The 19,455-nt window shown below is 39.7% G+C and overlaps 2 protein-coding genes and 1 long non-coding RNA gene across 6 annotated transcripts in view; 2 read left to right on the top strand and 1 right to left on the bottom strand.

The window, feature by feature from the left end:
- PPP3CB (protein phosphatase 3 catalytic subunit beta) overlaps positions 1-3,835 on the top strand; it is a 51,583-nt gene extending 47,748 nt beyond the window's left edge. For all 3 annotated transcript variants that reach the window (XR_013953041.1, XR_013953042.1, XR_013953043.1), the window contains one exon: positions 3,471-3,835. The gene's annotated coding sequence lies outside the window, so the exon portion shown is untranslated. The remainder of the gene's footprint in view (positions 1-3,470) is intronic.
- ANXA7 (annexin A7) lies at positions 41-17,533 on the bottom strand. Of its 2 annotated transcripts, none has more exons than XM_080598063.1 (13): positions 16,394-17,533; positions 12,173-12,227; positions 10,363-10,552; positions 9,950-10,057; positions 8,758-8,798; positions 7,719-7,821; positions 7,293-7,387; positions 6,098-6,211; positions 4,634-4,804; positions 2,936-3,106; positions 2,752-2,827; positions 1,455-1,567; positions 41-764 (listed from the first exon to the last, which is right to left on the bottom strand). In XM_080598063.1, the coding sequence occupies exons 2-13, from the start codon at positions 12,224-12,226 to the stop codon at positions 642-644; spliced, it is 1,359 nt and encodes a 452-aa protein (XP_080454189.1). In that variant the 5' UTR covers position 12,227; positions 16,394-17,533; the 3' UTR covers positions 41-641. The 2 variants fall into 2 exon arrangements, with proteins under 2 accessions (XP_080454189.1, XP_080454188.1); XM_080598062.1 differs by having other exon boundaries at positions 16,174-17,532.
- LOC308197516 lies at positions 12,234-17,928 on the top strand. Its single transcript, XR_013953045.1, has 3 exons — positions 12,234-15,932; positions 16,378-16,437; positions 17,580-17,928. It is a non-coding gene; the product is annotated as an uncharacterized lncRNA (long non-coding RNA).
- Positions 17,929-19,455: the final 1,527 nt, after the last annotated feature.

Raw genomic sequence — 19,455 nt, 5'->3', positions numbered from 1 at the left:
ACAATGAAAAAACAGTATAACCCACTCCTTTACAAGATGATTCTTCAAAATTAGATTAGATTTTATTTTTTTCTGCCTTAATCACAATCATAACTAACTGCTAAACATAATTAACTTAAGAACTTAAATAGGGGAGTACAGTCAAATTCTGCCTAGGTGCTTAAACTGTTAGTGTAATGTGACTTAAACCGAACACTTGTTTTTTAGCATTACCATGGAAGGACTTTAAAGAGGGCTTTTGTTAGAGAACCTGGCTGGGTTTTTGTAAAATGCTTTACGTCATCGCCTCGGGCTTTTTTGTAATCCACAGTTAGTTCAGCAGTTAAATTTAGATTTTTCAAGGAAGTCTAATTATGCAGGAGTTTGGCAGAGGACAGGTGGTTTTGTCTGGGTCAAAAGAACTAAGACTTAGGGCTAATAGATAAGATATATCTTTTACTATACAATAAAGAATATTATGTGCTGTAAATTAAGGCAAGGGTAAGTGCAGAAAGCTTACTAAATCACCAAGAAGGCATATTTGATTATATAAAGTTTAAAATTATTCTTTTATGCACAAGGGGTCAGTGTCTGCATAAAGCATGTTACATGTCCTCCAGTTTGTTTTTAAAAAAGAAAACCAACGAACAGATAATCCTCTTCTATTGACCAACAATTGCCAGTAGCAAACGCCTGTAATCACCACTTGTATCACTTGATATCATTGAAGCCAAAGTTTTCTGATACATTTGTGTGAACACCTGTTTAATTTGCACGAGATCAATCTGCAGAGAAAAAAAAAAGCACAAAGCTTAAACATAGTGCATGATCTGAACTCTTAGACAGTTACCCCCATCTCCCTCACAGACTATAGAATACCAGCCAAGGGTATAATGTACAACGGATTAACTCTGTACATCGTATAAGCTATCAGTTCCCTCTACAGACAGATAAGCACCTCCCAAAGCAGTCTTAACAGTTGTTCCTTGCTTTCACAGAATCACAGAAAGGTTTGGGTTGGAAGGGACCTTAAAAACCATCTAATTCCAACCCCTCTTGCCATGGGCAGGGACACTTCCCACTAGACCAGGTTGCCCAAAGCCCCATCCAGCCTGGCCTTGAACACTTTTGCAGCTCTCTGGGCAACCTGAGAACCTTGCCTAACTTTGCTAGAACTGTAGTATCCTTACTTCATGCAGTTGAACCTTTGGATTTGAGATGCTTTTCTGCTAGAGACAGGCAATCACATTTAGGAAAGTAGACATGTAGTATTACTACTTAGCTAGAGATAATTAAATTACTATATGAAACATGGCTTTAAAACAAATTGCTTTGTTTATCCACGTCTGGACCAGATAAAAGCTTCAGTACAGTATGTGATTTCTACAGCTGTGAAGGAGGGACTACATAGAAGGCTGGTTAGAGTAGATAGCTTTTCACTACATGTGAGGTCTACAGAGGAGACAGTTTCTTACCTCGCTGCGAGTGACTATAATCCTGATGAGAGTAGAATCATCCGTGCCAGCTCCTTTCATAGAATAATAAAGTCTTTCTGCAAAAAAGGCTGGGCGATTTAAAGCACATTGCACTGCAATAAAGTATACTTTTAGGATTAGTTCCAGTATAGTATACTGTATGGTGATACCTAGCATGATGAAGTCAAGATTTATGCTTTAGACAGCTAGAGGTAGGTATCGATAAAGATTCAATACTGTAGATTACAGGAACTGTTTTATAAAGCTGAGTTTATTTTGTATCTGAACAAATCAGTTAATCCTTCACAAGAAAAGTTATGGTTATTACCAGTTAACTTGCCTGGAAGTGCTTTTGAAAGCTGGCTGAAACCTTAATTACCAAATCTATAAACAGATCTTTTCTTTGGATAGCTGGTACTAGGATATGAGGTATTCAAGTTGTGGTCCATTGCTAGAGTCTCACTAACAAAAGGACAAAGGTAAAAAGTTCTCATTCTCAAGTAGTTGTGGAATTGATCTTATTTCAGTTAGTTTCTTCTTTCTCAAAGACAAGCCTCTATTTTACATGATTTCAGAGGTGAATTTTTCCTGTAGAACTCTTTAGTAGAATATTATCTGGGAAGATTTTGTTCAATACAATAGGTTTTAATGGTTATGGCTGCAGAAATGCAGTCAATTTGGTAAGCATTGGTGGGATTGGTGTGTGGAGTACTTGTTTCATTAGTAGTAAATCATACTGGTTCTCACTAACAGCGAATCATGATAAATTTGTAGTGCTTTAGTATAATAAGCAGGGAATAGCGAATTCAAAACAGCTCCTCTATTTTGGTGACATTTTCTTTAGAAAATGCTGAACTTTTTGGAGTAGGTGATGGTGGAGAAGAGAACTGGAAAGGGAACTGTGCCTAAAGGAGGTTTTTGTTGGTTCTGTGATCATGTGCAGCACAACTCTGTTACACTGGTACTCACATAAATTTGCGGAGTGCTGACACACAACCACCAGTTCTAAACATTGACCCCTGTTTCTGTGTAGTTACATGCCTTTCCAGAAAAGTGACAAGTAGTTTCTATGTAACCTTTCCTCATTTGAAACTGACTTTTTCAAGCTAGATGCTTATTTTCTCCAATATAAGTGCATAGTGAGTAATTTGAATAATTGAAGTTACTTTTGTATTAGTGGAGTCTCAGACTGTGTATTCATTTGCCATATGGACAGTGCTGAATTGGGTTCTTCTTTAATTACATTTAGAAGGTTTTATTGCCAAGGGATAAGAAGAGGGAAGAACATATCACTTACAAATAGCCTTCAAGCCACATTCCATGTTTCCAGAAAATTCTCGATCGATGCTGCTTAACAAATCACGATTAGCAACCTACAAATAAATGAGATTAACATGTGGATAGTGAAATGCAACAACAAGTGGAACCTTAATTCAAAAAATGCTGTGCACACTCATTTGAAATCAGTGAAGAACTCCTACCCTGGAGTATGCCTCAACTGTTGCTTTTAATTGGGGAAAACTTCTGCTTGCCAGAACCATATTAAAGCATGATTCATCAGTCCCAAGTCTTCCTTCTCCTGCTTGGTAAAGACGCTGAGCATCTTCTTGAGCTTTTTGATAATCCACATTTTGATTCTCATCCCGATTCCCCTAAAAGCAAAGATAGCGGATATCAAACATAGTTACACAGAGAAGGCTATGTGTTTTAATTGCTTGAAGTGTAGACCCCGCACACGTATCTCCGAAGCTTGAAGTAGGAAGAGTAATACTAGTTTGAAATAATTACATTATTTTAAAGTTACTTTTTGGTTTAATAATTCTTGTAAGCAGAAAATAAAAAAGTGGCCCAAAACTCTTATCTGTAGGGTTTGGCTTAAGCTGTAGATATACTGTATATATACTGGCACATAATTTTGCCTATATATATACTATCTCATAGTTCTAGTCTTTTTCAGGAGCTATAATCAATTCTGGTTTACTTAATAATGTAAGTTTTCTCTTGATTTGTTTCTAGGCTTCAAGTTACAAAGAATCTTCCCAAATGAACTAATGAATTATCTTACTGAATATGCACACCTGAAATATCTCAGGCTTTCTATTATATTTAGAATTTGCTAATTTCAAGTATGAATGTCTCTAAAAAGCACTTAGTATAGTTGTTATATGTCAAGTAGGGCTTGTGTGACATTTTATGTGCTTTGGTATTTGTTTTTTTGCTGCACAATGCATGGATGAATACTGCTAAATATACTGGCTGAGTAAGCTAAATACATGCTCTTAAATACTGTTGTGTCTGTAGCAGTTAATATTTAAATTATATGGTTGTCAGTTACTGTAAAGTACTGGATTTATTGAAATAAAAATTAGCATGAGCTTCTCAAGCTTTGCTTTCTTGTGGATTTTGACTTTGTAATCCTAATACCTACTGAATAGCTGAACTCTCTTAAAGGTAGAAGCAAACAAGATAGTCATAGAAATTCTAACAGCAAATAGGCAGATTTACCACAAAAATGTGGGAAGTTACATTTACTATGTATTTCTTCCTAAACTGCAAGTTACTGTTCTTCAACACAAAAAAGAGCCCTATTAATGATATGAAATAAGCAGCCTTCAATGTTCACCTGAGTTCAGTAGCAGCACATACCTAATTCTAGTTATCTGAAGGGAGGGCTGTGATGTGACTTGGGAGGTAAGTTTTGATTTACAATGCCTCTAGGCTTCTTTGGGGGGATTCTCACTGATATTTTACCTACCATAAAAATTATCCCATTACCCAAATACTGATTTAAATTTTGTTTATGCAAAAAAAAATTAAAAATTATGCAAAAAAATTAAAAGTGTCTGGCTTTAACAGCAGTGTGGAACACTGCTTGTACTTTACAGTTTGATTGCATCTGCTCAGTAAAAAAAACAAATGTGAGTTCTCTGATGTGAATAGGGTGTTCAAGTAAGTCACTCAGCTCATCATATAGATAGGAAGTAACTCTTCCTTGAGGAGGGGCTGAAGTGCCTTGTCTTATCATTAGAGAATATATTAGTAGTCTAGGGCTAACTTCTAAGAAAACCTAGCTCTAGCTAAGCATGCACAGGCAATTCATTTATGGAGCAATTACAAACACATGCATCAAAGTGTGTATACCCATATCTTAACAAAATAAGAAAAAAAATCAAGCTCACTTGGCACATAGATATAAGTAATCGTTCAAAGTGTCCGGAAGTGTCCGCTCTGATGTCTTGTTCGATATCCCTTCCAAATTCTGACCTATAGCAGTTCACTATGTCTCGTATTTCCTGGTTTGTCCTTGTGCAAAGGATCTCAATCAGCACTCTCTCCTGAGTGCCCACTCCCTGTAAGCAGAGGAAAAGAAGGTATAACTGCAAAACACCACCTACTTTATTTTGTTCAACTGTGGGGGAAAAAAAGCAGTCATCTGTTACTTTAAAACTCAATACAATCTACATTGTAAGAACAGTATTCTTGCACGGTGAAAGCACCAAGTTTACTGTATGCTTACTTAAAAAGGAATGAAGATTTCAAAAACATAAAAATCTGTACTAGCTGAAGAAATACCCCCAGAACTGTACATCCACAATTGTGACATCACCCAAAGATAACAAGAAGAAGTTTTAGGAAGAAAATGAAGGAATTCTTTGGCAACCTTATTGTGCGAACGTACTGGAGGAAGGCAGAGCCTTATCTCTTGCTTTAAGGGCTATCATATGCATGTAAATCCTGTCTTGATCAGTGTACAAGTGTGTTCCCCATTCCAAATGTAGCTGCTTCCTCAACATGGAGTACCATCAGGAACTTTCCATAGATGCTTCCCTCTCCTCAGGATAGAAATTACCTGTGGGTTCTGTGTACAGTCAGATCTTAATAGCATGGTCCATCTCTACTCAAGCAAGGATTAGATAGGGGTAGATCTGAGACTTCTAAGCAGTATTGTAATCTAAATTTAAAAAAAATGGTTGAGTGGTTTTTGCCTCCACTAAAGCCAGATCTTCATTTGTGCTCCATATTCTTTGGAGCTCTGCATTCATACATGGATTAAGTGACATGTTTCCAGTAATCAGGCACCTGTTAACTGCTGCAACTCAAACAAGCAATTCAGGTGAGCTGGACATACCAGTTCACCTGAATGAAAAGTTTAATCCAACTATCTCACCTAACCTCCAGTGCAGTCTTAGCACCTGAACAAATGCAAGCATCACCTAATCTTAAGAAAATACTCTTTCATTTTCATCCTTTTGAAAAACCTGGGATAATCCAAAAATATCTTTTTGTACCAGTGGCTTGTTCCCAGCAAGGAGAGGTACGTAAACTTCAATTTGAACAGTGGTTAGTTTAAAAGCACCATGGCTCTTATTACATTCTAGCAAAAAGTATGACCAAGAGAGTGGCAGAGAGCAAAATTCCATCCTGCAGCATTTCATCCCCTGCTGTACATCTGCTGCAAATTGGCTGATCCTGCAGAAATTGGTCAGTACTGGGGCATAAAGCAGAAAATAATTTTAATCCCCAGTCCCTAAATTTGCTTTCCACCACAGGATTTTTCAACAATGCAGGGATCAGGTATTCTGTTCCCTTAGATGAGCATTTTAAGATGGTTTTAAACTATTTTGTTCAGAGGAGAACCATACCTTCATTGCATGACGTAAACTCCAGGCATCATAGTATATGCTAGGCATGAAGAGTGCTAGAATCAATTCTTCCACGTTTCCACTTAACTCAGACTTCAGATCTTTAATCAAATCCTGTCCAATTATAAATACAAAAATTGAGTAATTATGTAGTATGGGGGCTAGAAAATACTTCATGACACTGTTCAAGTGGCACAAACTTATCCCAGACCATCCACTTAAAGCAGCTGATGATCTTCTTATGCTTCTTTTTGCTATAGTACATTGTTATCCCTATTCTGAGAATCCCTACTGTTCCTTACAAAGCACAGACATCTCACCTTTCTTTTAAAACACTGTCAAAATACATAGCAATACACATCCGTAACTCGATAGTGATTGGAGAGCTTGCTGAGGAAGGAGCCCTGAATTCAGTTCAGGTCTTCTTGCGCCAAATATTCCAATCCTACAACAGTCTACAACTCCTACTTCTTGTAGAAGTATCTTATCCAAAGATACAAGTTCAGCCTGGTGGGGGAAGAAGCCAATGCTTTCAAAACAGTGCTACTGAGCAGATAAGAATGTAAGATTTCACTGCAGCAGAAAACACAGAAATGAGATCACTTGAAAGCAATTGTTTGCAGCACTGTCTTGTCTTGGAAAGGAACCTTCCCTTATGGATCATAAAGAAGGAAATGGGAGTTAGGTACTGGCCTGCACCTTTAAAAGTGAGCACAGTTAGTGTAATAATGGCATGGCACTGAATTACTCTAGCGAGCTAAGCCCTTGATGTTGAATCACCACCAATTCTCAACCAATTTCTCAGTTTGTTTCTCATGAGTGAAAAAAAAAAATTTTTTTTTTGAGCTTGTTTGTGCACATAAAAAAAACTGTATTTTCAGACTAATACATAAACAGTTTATGCTTGATTATTTTCTCATCTAATAATCATAGCAAACTCAGAGAATCTTCTTGTTTGGTCAGGGTCCTAGTCAGACTCCTCTGTGCCCTCACTTCTACCAGATATCAGAACAACACTCTGGTAAATAGCAGCTGTTCACCTGGTGTGCAACAAAAAAAAGTTAACCAAAAGAGGTGCATTTAAGAAGTGCCCCAAACCACTTCCCAGGACTAAAATGCACTCAGGCAGTTACAGCAGCGGTTGCAAGTTTGTGGGTTTTTTTTGTTTACTGATTCAAAGAGCTAGTGAACATACCTTGCCATACATAGTCTTGAAGGCTGCCTTGATTTTTTGCCTTTGATCATTGGAGCGGTTAGCTACAACGTTGATGATAGCCTGCTCATCAGTTCCTTGAACACAGAAAGGCAATGTAAGAGCTTAATCATAAAATGGAATTATAGAATCCATGTGGTAATCCTTCCGGCACTGTGCATTTTATAATCTCCAATTTGGGCATAGTTACCTAATACATGCATGAATATCAATAAAGTCAATTTACCAAATTTCCCATATATCTTAGTCTATTAAATTGCCCAAGTCATTTTGGAAGCATGACTTTTGAGAAGATGAAAGTAGAAAAAAAATACATATGATTAAGTAAAAACTGAAGAAAACGACCAAATAGTCTCCGTAAGTAAGTAAGTAGCCGAACAGAAATTTAAGTAGCTGTTGCTTACTTACCAAACCCCTTCATAGCTTTGCGCAGAATTTCTGCATCCCTGTTAGCATCAAAGTTTGGAGCAGCTTGAATTGTGCCCTGGGTATACTGAACCATTGCTGCAGGCTGAAAATAAGAGCCATGTTTAACTAGCTGTCCTGCACAATATAAATTAAAATTAAAATCACAACTTTGGAGTCATTGCTTCAGGAGAAATCACAGAATGGTTCATTCCATTAGTTCACCATTTTTTCTAATGCAGGATGGCATTTGTGTTCAACAGCTTTGTCCCACCAATGCCTTTACACAGTGGTATGGCTCAAGAGCTACATGATGAGTATACACTGATACAGCGTTACGGTTTTGTTTGGGTTGTATTCTGAGCGTAGCTGGGAGCTCTTGATGCAGAACACTCTGTACATTAACTTCATCTGCAAAGACATCTTTTACGGCAAAGGACAGTTTGTTACTTTTAAACCATTTGAGAATACAGGAGCAATTTATACCCTTTCATATCAAACTCATTAAGAAAAGCTGTATTAAAATACCTGCAAGATGTTTAAATTTATTTTTTTTTTCAAATACAGAGGTGTAAATCTGAATCCTATCAAAAGCAATGGCAACAAATTACGTTTCTGTGTGGCCAAGACTGGTACTATTTTTTTTTCTTTTTTGCCTTTAGCACAGTGTCCCTCTAAAATAACATCATGGAGGACCCAAATGCTGCAGTGAGTGACCCAGTGATTTTCAGGATTGAATTACTTGAGTTTCCCCTTGCTCAAAATTGCCTCTCATAGCAGTTCTTCCTTGCATTATGGACAAGAACAATTATTGAACAATTGTTACTGAGCAATGTGTAATACTAACATCCAAATACATTTTCAGCCATCATATATCCTTTCCTCTATGACACATCCCCAGCTCATATTCAGTGCTCCTCCCTACCCTCTGCCACACAATGAATTGTAAAAACATTGCTTTATCCCAGGAACAGCAAGATGAAAAAAAAAAAAAAACAGAAACTGCTTTAAGGTTGATTATAGAATAGGATACAACACATACCAGACCAGGCATTGGTGATGGTGCTTGTCCACCGGTATAGTCTATTGAAAATGAATTAAAGAACAAGATAAAAGGAATTAATTATGTTTCTTATTATGTACATGCTATCTAATCTGAAAATAAAACCATTTACAGACCTGGTAAGTTACAGGTCTACCACTGTACAAAACCTGTTTGCTAAGGAACAGTACTTTTAATGATCAGTAACTGAAGTTCTTGCCCTTGGGAAAAATGGGAAGAAGTAATCACAGAAGCATTCTGGTATATACACTAGCAAGGGAACTCTACAAATACTAAATTTACTGGTCGTGTGGGAGCTGGAAGGATCTCCCCTTATTAAATATTGCTGTTCTTGACAAAAGCCAACATAGGCCATGCCAATGAAGAATGCATGTCCTGCGCTCTCTTTCAAAGTTGTATTACTCTGTTAAAATGTCTAACACATTAACAATAAATACCAAGAAGTCATTGGTGCAAAAAGAACTGAAGGAATCTCATTTCGTGATCAAAAGCACTGTGAATACCAATGTTACAATTACATTTATTATACTAGAAGTTTATTTTTATCCATAGTACATATGTACAGTTTTTTTTTTAACAACAGCTTAGTTATTAGAATCAGTGAAACAATCATTAAAAGAAAGGTTTTGCTGCTCTGTATTTCTTACAACCACAACTGACACGTTCTAGGATAAAAATGTTCTTAATGGTAACTGACTACTTAAAGCATGAAAAAAACCTGCGCTGTTTTTAAACAATGGTGTGTATTCTCCTTTCCACTTCCCCTGCAATGCCCAGGATCACCATGAACACTGAGCTGCTTGGATTCTGAAAAACACATCCATTTCTTTGAGATTAACAGAGCAGCTAGATACTTGTTGAATGTTGCCTCTGGATTTCACAGTTCTGGTCAAATACTTGCAGTTCGAAGAATGACAAGCACCTAAATGATCACATCATGATCATTAATCAGTGGCAGCCGTCCCTTTTGGATATAATGTATACAGATGGTTCTCATCTACTCTTTACTGGTCTTGTCAAGAAAGGTGGTAGGATGCATACAGCATACAAAACTCAATAGCTAAAAGTAGCAAAGATAAGGCCTATTTTGTTGCTACCTGACTTGGACTCTCCTGGTTTAACTTTGGCTGCTTGAAGTATCTTAACATATGGCAGGGAAACACCCATGTACCTGGAATTTGTGCTGGTCCACCTCCACCATAGCTTTGGACAGGAGGCTGGGGATAGCCACCAAAGGCAGGGCCAGCGGGAGGCACACCAAATCCAGGGCCTGTGGGGGCTAGGAGAAGATGGCAGATTTTAGCACACATTTTGTAAGTGATTTCTGGCACAACACGAGCCAGGTTATTGAGCAGAGCTATGCAAGAGATTAATTTTCTTTTCTCTGTGTCTGTGCAGTGGCCTAAAACCCAAAGGTATCAAGGCCCTGCTGTTTATGCTAGATAGCAATCTCTCTGGCTGTCTAAACGCTGCTGCCTAAATTGATCACTGAACAAAGCTGCTTTTCATCACTACCTCTACCAAGCACAAAGACCACTTACAACGGAAATAACTCCCAAGTGGTAGTGTAACAAAGGACCTTACCTCCAGGGTAAGATGGCATTCCTCCAGCCTGGGGAGTGCCAGGGTAGCTCCCTGGGGCAGGATATCCTGCTGCCCCTGGATACCCAGCATTTGGTGGTGCCGCAGGGTAGGTCCCTCCTCCTGCTGGGGGGTATCCTGCAGGGTAGGTGTACTGACCAGCTGGCGGATATACAGACTCCTGCCCTGTTGGCTGAAACGCAAAACCGAAAGCTCTCTGTATGCCTGTTATCAGGATGATAGAGTAAAAAGCTCTCAAAATGTCCATGTATATAATGCTGTGATAAGATTTAGCTCTTAGGAACAGCAGCAGCATTCCCTAAGCCTGGGTGTCGGCCTTCTGGATGGGTTCTCTTGCTCTTAAAACACAGGTATTTAAAATCAGCTTTATAACACGTACCATATGGACTTAATACTTACTGGAAACAATCCTTACTCATTAACAATAGAAGGGTGAGCAACACATTACATACAGTACACACCCATTCTTGAGTACAGAAAACACATAAAAAGCAACATAATAAAGTCTACCTCAAATGTTTTCCTCAGGTTTAGTTGCTCCAATATTTCTTAGTCCCAGATTACTGTGCCCATAGTACAGTGAGATCCTCTTCTATAGCAGTAGTCTAACCTTTCTCAGCCAGACTCAACAAAAAGATTTTAATAGGATTTAAATTCACAAATCCAAAGTTAGGATCCTCCAAAGCCCTGCTGGGATGACCATTACAGAAGAAAATCTTTCATATTGATTTTTTGCACAGGTTATTACTTTGGGCATCATCAGTAAGACTAGAAAACCTAGAATGACTCATCTAGCATTTAAACGGTCTTTTAAATTCATCCACTAAAGTTGGCTACATTTTAGATGCTATCTAAAAAAACAAAACAAAAAAAAAGGTATAATGTAGTTAAAAGTGGCAAGCAGGATAAATTACAGCTTTAGAGCTTTTCAGTATTTTAGTGGGATACAGTGAGCTCCATCCTTAAGTCTAGTTCAGTACAACATAAAACATAAACCATATAAAATTCCCACAATCACATTATCAGCACTGTACTAACAAAAGCATACAGCTGCATCTAGCTTTGAAAAATGATGCAGGCATCAAAAAATGATGCAGGTGTATCAAAAACACTGCAGTATCAGCCACTCCTGATAAATTCCATCCTCCTGTGTTTTGTTGGAATGTACAGTCTGTTCAGTCATGAGCTGAAGGTGGAACAAAGTACTGTGGCTGAAGGACTGGGGGGTCAAAGTCAAGCTGCTGTGTCCTGTATCCTCAGAAAAATATTTACTTCATGTCGTATGAAAGCTGCATACTTGAGCTTGGATTGCTCAGCAGCTTTACTCTTCCTGAAAGTAATAGTCACTTAAATTTGTTCAGCATCTCTGTAAATACTGGGATACGGGTACACACATTATTTGGTAGAGGCTGGTTCAGACAATACCTCTGATCCTGTACCTAAAGACCCTTCTATTTATGTAAGAACTACTGATACTTAAAAAAGATATATTTGCTGAGACAGTTAGCTATAGAGAGAGATAAAAAACAACCCACAAGACCAAGGCAACAGACCAAAACAGAACCAACCAACTAACCAAAAACCCTTCTGGAACAACAGGCAATATTAAAAAAATAGGTCATAAACTTCCTTCTTGGAATTCATATGAGACAACTGTAGAGTCTCACTCGGGATGGATATGTGGATGACAACAAAGACCATAATCTATAGCAAATACTTTATATGGACTAACAGCTGCTATTTACACACACACACAGAACGGTAAGAAGGGGTACTGACCAGCCATACTTACAGGATAGCCAGGGAAACCAGGGTAGCCAGAAGGGGGATAGCCTGGGTATGACATTCTGGAAAAAAAATATATTTTGTCAGGCACTGTAGATGAGTTTGAAGTAGCTATTTGCTAGCTAATTACCTGTGACATCACTTGAAGAACATGTTTAGTGCATTCGGTATTGCTAAGAGTACTTGTCAGCTACTAAACCACAAAACCTTTCCTTTTTCCATACACATGACAGAAGCAAGCAGGATTCAGAAGAGAACCATCATCAACTTTGCAATTAACTGCTACCCTGAATTAGGGTCAGATAGATACTGATGCATGGTAAGAGACCTGACTCCAAAATAATTCTGAAATAGAGCTTTCAGACCTTGAAGTGCCAGCAGAAGGGGGCTGAGCCTTTGCCAGAATAGAGACAGAAGGGTAAGACTAAAATAGGTCTCAATTCTCTAACGCATCAAGCATTTGTCTCCTGTCAGCTTGCACTCCTCCATTCACAGGAATAGTTCTTGTGAGGAGAGTAGTCCTTATCTATTCCAGAGAAAAGGATCATTTGATAGAAACGTGGTCAACTGTTACCTTCTTTTAGCTATTCTTATGTATGCACTGCTAAATACAGAGCAATGATTTAAAAGATCAAATAAAGTGATTAAACCAAAAATAACACATTATTTATGCTAGCTGTTACAGGTATGACAGCAGGACAGTTTCATTATGCACATGTTAATGGCAAGCTCAAGCATGGGAGGACCATGGTGGTTGAGCAATCACAACTCAATTACTTTGACCTTTAAGTCTCTTTCAAAATTCCACATTTGACTCCTGTAAAGCATAGTGACTCAGACTTTCTGGTGGTGATGACATGAGACATCCTTTAAAACTAAACTGCACCAGATGCTGGTCAGTGCACCATGAAAAAGATGAAAAAGATCTAAATTTTAATCTAAAATGAGTATTTAAGGATAAGAAAGAAAATTCTATAAATGGAGGTTTATAATGTAAATGTTTTAGAATCATTAAGGTTGGAAAAGAGATTTAAAAAAAGCTATTAGCATAATACAAATTTACAGATAAACCATGACAAAAAATGGGAGGAAAAGGTCAGACAGATGAAGTTGCAAAGGTGCCTGTTTTTGAGCATGCAATCTTTTAGTCTTTCATTGACTATTCTGCCAACAAATGCCTCCGTGAGACATTCCTGTCTTGCATAAAGGTCGCTGAAGAAGGAAAGAGGCGGGGAACCTGCTGGAGGGGGAGATCCCAGCATGAAACCCACCTTCAGAGCAGCTCCTCAGTGACCCGTGCATATCGTCACGTGTGTAAGAACTGCTTGGGCTGGGAAGGGAGGAGATCTGTTTTGGTTTTTTAAATTGTTTAGAAATAAAGTAAGCTGCTATTTTAGAATTTATGAACAGAAAGATTGAATTTAGCCTCTCTACAAATACTTTATGCTGATGGAATTATTGTTGTTTCTCACTTTAAAATACTATTGCCCTCGTGCTCAAACAAAACACCGAAATGAGGAAGCATCCAGGCATGAGTTCAGCTTCCAACATACTCCCCAATTACCCCCACACATCATTTGTAATCCCTCAGCATTACTTCATTTGTGTAGCAGATTTCTGTTTCCTGGTAATAGCTATTTATTTTAGTCCCATTTTTAATAGAGGGAGTTGGGAAGTAGAAGCAGAACAGGACAGAGATCATCGACCATGTCCCCAACCAGTTGGACAGGGAGTTTCGAGGTCATTAGCCACACTACTAAACATCTAATGGCAGGGGAAAAAATCCTGTTAATGCTAATGAGTCAGATTCCCTGATCAGGGACTGGGAGTTACTCCCTGCATATTTATATGGTAGTATCTTAGCTGCATAAATCAAAGGAAATCGGATATATAAATACAAATGTAATACAGTTAATGACTATTCATGTTTCTAGGTATTTGTTGGCCAAAACAAATGGTTATGAAAGCAGTATTCTTACTGCATTGTACCATTAATTGCACAAGAACTTACTGCCTGAAATATCTCAGATTTAATGTGGAAAACATTAAAACAGAGCAAGTTAGTTCAAATAAGAGCCAAAACAAACTCGTAGAAAAGTACAACTATGCAGTCTCCTACTGATGTAGGATCATCTTTTAGAGGGTCTTTTTAAGTAAATAAAGGGGGGAAGAACGGCATGAGGTGTGCTTGTGAATCTATGCTTTGATCATAAACACTACTAATTGCTATTTGTTTCCCTAAGAGGAAACTCCTTAAACCAATACCCGTACAGTACTTATTACTGACAGCTATTTGAGTTGACTTTTAATTCTGGCTTTCAACAACACATTTCTTCTGGTATTTCTGTTACTTAAACACCATCTGTAACTCTATTCAGGAACAAGACTAGCAACACTTCCTCTGGATTTCAGTTACACTCTTTTTGCTTAGAGGAAAATACTGTCAGCAAAACTGAATATTAAAAATCAAAAAACAAAAAACTTCTGTTTTTTAGCTTCATATAATTCAATTAAAGTTACACTGTTAGCAAGACAGTAACATAAAGCCTGTAAAACTTGAAGGTGTGCACAATATCATTTCCCCTGTATTACATTCTGTGCTTTTCATAATGCAAAATCAACAGCTGGTGACTGCAGGTCAGCTGTTTTGGCAGCTGTAAAAAGTATAATTTGTATGTAAATGGGACCCAACAATCTTTTATCCATATTAAAACATACCAGATTTTAGACTTATTGATATTTATTTCAGAATTAATTTAATTTTTCAGCTGTGACTTTGATTTGCTATCAAACATATTCTGGCAAAAACTTTTTAAGATATCATTTTCCAACATCTCATTTTCAATCCAGCATGGTATTTTTGATTAGCAAATTAACCACCTGTGTACACCTATGACAAACAGCACACTGTAAAACTGCTTAACACTTTCCCTGCTTTCACTGTTTCTGTTCCTTTTCTAGGATTTGGATAATTTGTGATACAAATTCTTTTGGGAATGGCAGCATTTCTTTTAATCATCCCCTTCTACCAAGACCCCATCCCTATTTCTTATTTTGTGTTTGTAACTCAGAAGAACAACAAAGTTTTTGTCAGTTTCCTTGATCATTCTGGATAAAATTTTGAGTGCTAAGTGGGGGTTTGAGACTAGCCTCAGACCTCAGGTACTAGAGTCTCTGAAGAACTTACTGAGACCAGCCAGCAGTACTTACTGAAACAGCTTTCTGCATATACACATCCTCTAGGAGATAAATGAATTCCCTTACACAACACCAAGTACTTAATAACAAACATTGACTTCCCTAGCTCGCAGCCTTCCTCACAGCACCTAAGCGCCCCGGGGCAGAGCAGGGGCCGTTATGACTTCCACAGCCAGACCGCCTCAGGCCTTCTGGGGCTCTCTGCAAGCTGCAGGCCCAGCCGACCCCAAGCGTCCCATTTTTTGTGCTTTTTGGTTGGTTTGGCGGGGCGGGGTCTCTGGCTGTGCAACAGCGGGCGGGCGGAGGAGGTCCCGGGGTGGGGACAGGAAAGGTGCGGACAGGAGGGAAGGGGACAGGACCGCGCCGGGCCGGGCCGGGGGCTCCAGTCAGCCCCGAACCCGCCCCCGACGCCTTTAAAGGACCCACTGGGGGCCGCCCTACCCTGTCCCGCCCAGCCCTGCCCGCGGGGCCAGAAGCCGCAGCCCGCTCGGGGCAGGGCTGTCACGGAGCTCTGGGGGCTCTCACCGGGGGGGCTGCAGCTCCCTAAGCGTGGCGAGGCACGGCTGCAGGTATCAGTCGCTCTGGTTACTCCTCCTGAGAGCGGGACCCCGTCCCCGTTCCGCGAGGTGGGCCGGCTCCTTGCCCTGCCGAGCCCCGGAGGCTGGGGTCCCCCTGGGCTCCAGCCCGGCCGTGCCCCGGGACCGGGGGGCTCTATCCCGAGCCCTCCTGGGGCCGGGCCGGGCTGCTGAGGGCGGAGGACGCGCGAGTCTCGGCAGCTACCCATGTTTCCCCCCCCCCCCGCCGCCTCACCTGAGGGAAGCCGCGGAACCGCCGGCCTCTGCCCTGCAGCCGCCCCGCAAAATGGAAGCTGTGGGGCCAGGCGGTGACCGCCCCGCCCCCGCCACCGGGCCCGCCCCGCTGCCCGCGGGCAGGGCCGCCGCGCCCCAGCCCGGGCAAGCGGATCCCGGCGGTGCAGACCCTGCGAACTCAGGACCCCTTTTCCCGTCCGTGCAGGCTTGCCCCGTGTTACCGAAGGCCGCGGTATGTGCCGTCCTCCCTCGGAGCGGCGGAGAGGTAAGCAGCGGGCACCAGTGCCACAGGGGCGCAGAGCGCCTTGTGGGGGGGCTGCGTGAGGGAGGCGTTGCCGTCACACCTGAGCCCTTAGTCACCCGCCTCGATGAGCCAGGGGGACGTCCTCAGAGCGGCTTCCCCTTGGCACTGGTGCCATGAAATTCCACCCTAGCGCATGTGGCTTTGAAATAAGTCTGTTTGCTAGTAATACATGAGGGTTTAAATCAAATCTCTGGTCCGGTAGCTGGCAGTCAGTCAGCCAAGTCACCTAGACCACCAGAACAACACAATGGCAAAGTATATCAAAGACTTTATCAGGCCTGGAAGAGTTACTCTTTTCCATATAGTTACTCAAGATCGAGATCTAGGTCCCAAGAAGGCATAAAGGTAGGACTGTCCTGACTATTACACTCCTTTCTCAGAAAGAAATCTTTATTATTATCACCTGTATGCAACTAACTGCTGTGGGAAGTGCAGTCAGTGTTTTGTGAGTATTTTAAGTCTATTGTAATGCTTATTCATATTATATTTAGAACAAACCCTACATACACATATTCCTGCCTTTACCCTGTGGCTAATTGTTTGTAAGAGATTCTGACCAGCAAAGTACAGTTTATGAAGGATCCACCCATGATATTATGCAGTGGTTACTTGTGATTATTCAAAATAACTTCTCCCTACTCTTTATGATTAGCATATCTTAGCAGTTTACAGACCATTAAAATGCAAGCAATCTTACCCTGTAACCTTGTGTGGCACTGGAATGCTAGATGCCAAGTAAAGCCACTGTTCTCTTTGTCTGTAAAACAGTGTTAAGTGCAGGCAGCAGAAAATAGGTGGGTAATAATTTACCATGCCTGCCCACTTCAAGTGAAAAGCACCTAAAAACATATAAAGAATCTAATATAAATGATCTATCTTCAGCAATATTGGGCTTTTATTTCCCTTGTTTGTCCAGAACACATCATGAACAGCTTTAAGAATTTAATCCTTACAGCATTTTTCAACTGACACTTCCAGCAGATGTGTAGTATACTTTACCTCTGTTAAGCTCATTTCTTTCAGAATGGGTATATATTAAAATCCCTGTTTCCATAGGAACCAAATACACTTATAAAACACGATTCTTTATCTCTTCTATTTAGTGGACTGTTTGGATTTGAACTATGCAAGAAAGGAACCATCTGTTTTTACAAACAAGTGGGAAAAGAGCGAGAGAAAACAAAATAGCATACATCTGAAGAATCCCAATCTATGTTCAACCTGTTGCGTGTGTATTTGTTAACAGGAATTTATGGAATGACTTTTAAAGCATTGGAATGGGACCGTTGTGGTCATCTAACTTCACTCTGTATATTCAAGGAAATCCATTGTCTTGTTACCACAGTTGGAGCTGTACATTTAGGAACGCTTCTTAAAACCCATAGAGTCAAGACAACCTCCCAGTTCTAGAAAAATCAAGTTCAGTAAAACAGGGGGACAAACTTTTGCTCATCTCTTTTGTAATATCCTTGTATCTTCTGCAAAGACATGATACTGGACAGAATTCTGGTCCAGAGGTACTTGTCTCAACTATATACTTGTACTGCGTGCTATCAGTACATACAAAACAAAACTTTTTTTTCCCCCCTCGCAAGTAATTTATTGTCTGTAACATAGGACACTAAATGCATTGCTGCTTCTCTGTGGTATGTATCCTGATTGGAATATCCCTTCATGCTTAATACAAAGCATTGCTTTTGATCTTATATTTGAGTCAGGACACTTAAAGGGGGGAAAAAAGGTTTCCTATAGTTTGCAGTAAGCAACAAGATCTGGTCAGCTTTGAACCATGGGTCAAAGTATAACAAACCAACAGGATACTGCAGTGATCCAAGTCTAAGTTAAGTACTAAAAATATTTTCCCTCTTACACTACCTTGTGACTGCAGTAATTAAAATGCAGATAGTCGAAGTTAGCTGTTGAGTTAACCTCCTGTGTGAACAGGGAGCAGGGCAAGTGCAGTTCACTCCAGAAAATGTTTGGTTTGCTGAAATGAGAGTCACTACCCAGTGAGTCATGTTAGGACTCCACCCACTGTAGTCCAAACATCAGGGTTTCATGCAAACATTACAACTGCCGTCAGGGTCTCCAGTTCTGCTGGGTGTAACCACACTAAAAATAGACACTTCATCCTTACTCAGAGCATGCAAGGAGAACAGCAGCTTGTTCTGCTAGATTACTTGAAACAGCAGCATGTCCAACAATTTTCACCATCGATGTTTTACTCCTTATGATTAAAACCATGCATTTCAGATTAGTTACTAATAAGTAGATGGCATACATCCACAGGCTCACAAAATTTTGCAACAGACTGAAGTATTTTGCCAAGAAACTTAAATGACTAAGCTGACAATGCAAAGTTAGTGACCTTCATCCCAGTATACCGAAATAATCAGCAAATGAAATTGTGATTCTGGCAGCAAGGATATTTTTTTAAATACCAAATGGCAGATTACAAGTTTTATTTGTTACTCTCAACAACATAGAACACTTACTCTTATCTCCGCTTTCCAAGGCTTACAACCAAACACAAAGATGTTCATGTTAAACATGAATCACTGGACGTACTGGATCAGGCTGACACAACGTTTATTCTGATTGAGGAATTCAGTATAAGTCGCTTGGACTTGACAAGAAGAACCCATAATTAAGCTAGAGAAGACAGAAATTAGCATGACCAAGGAGGAAGAATTTGAAAGTAAGCGCAAAGGCCATATTGAAAAAGAAATTTGTTGAATTCTAAGTTGGTCTGGGATCAATTCCAAGTTTTCTCTTAAAATGAGCACAGAAGTTCTCAAAAGTTAGGAACAAGCTAATGGTACCTGCTGATGAAACTGAAGTGTCACCAATATTGAGAATAATCCAAACCAGAGTAAGTATGGGGATCATTATAACATCTAGATTTGCTAATTAAGAAGTGCTGTAATGCCAAGTCATGCATTTAAATTAATAATTTCCACGGTAATTTGGAGGTCAACT

The sequence above is a fragment of the Anser brachyrhynchus genome (genome assembly GCF_964034855.1).
Source record: "Anser brachyrhynchus genome assembly, chromosome: 6".
NCBI lineage: Eukaryota > Metazoa > Chordata > Aves > Anseriformes > Anatidae > Anser > Anser brachyrhynchus.
This window is presented reverse-complemented; position numbering and strand designations above follow the sequence as displayed.

What these genes read in the sequence shown, in the direction of transcription:
- ANXA7 (XM_080598063.1), bottom strand. Translation starts at nt 12,226, where the DNA reads ATGTCATACCCAGGCTATCCCCCTTCTGGCTACCCTGGTTTCCCTGGC. An exon ending in TGGACCAGCACAAATTCCAG is followed by an intron (nt 8,799 to 9,949) that starts GTACATGGGTGT and finishes CATTTTCAATAG; the next exon opens with ACTATACCGGTGGACAAGCA. An exon ending in TTATAGTCACTCGCAGCGAG is followed by an intron (nt 765 to 1,454) that starts GTAAGAAACTGT and finishes TTTTCTCTGCAG; the next exon opens with ATTGATCTCGTGCAAATTAA.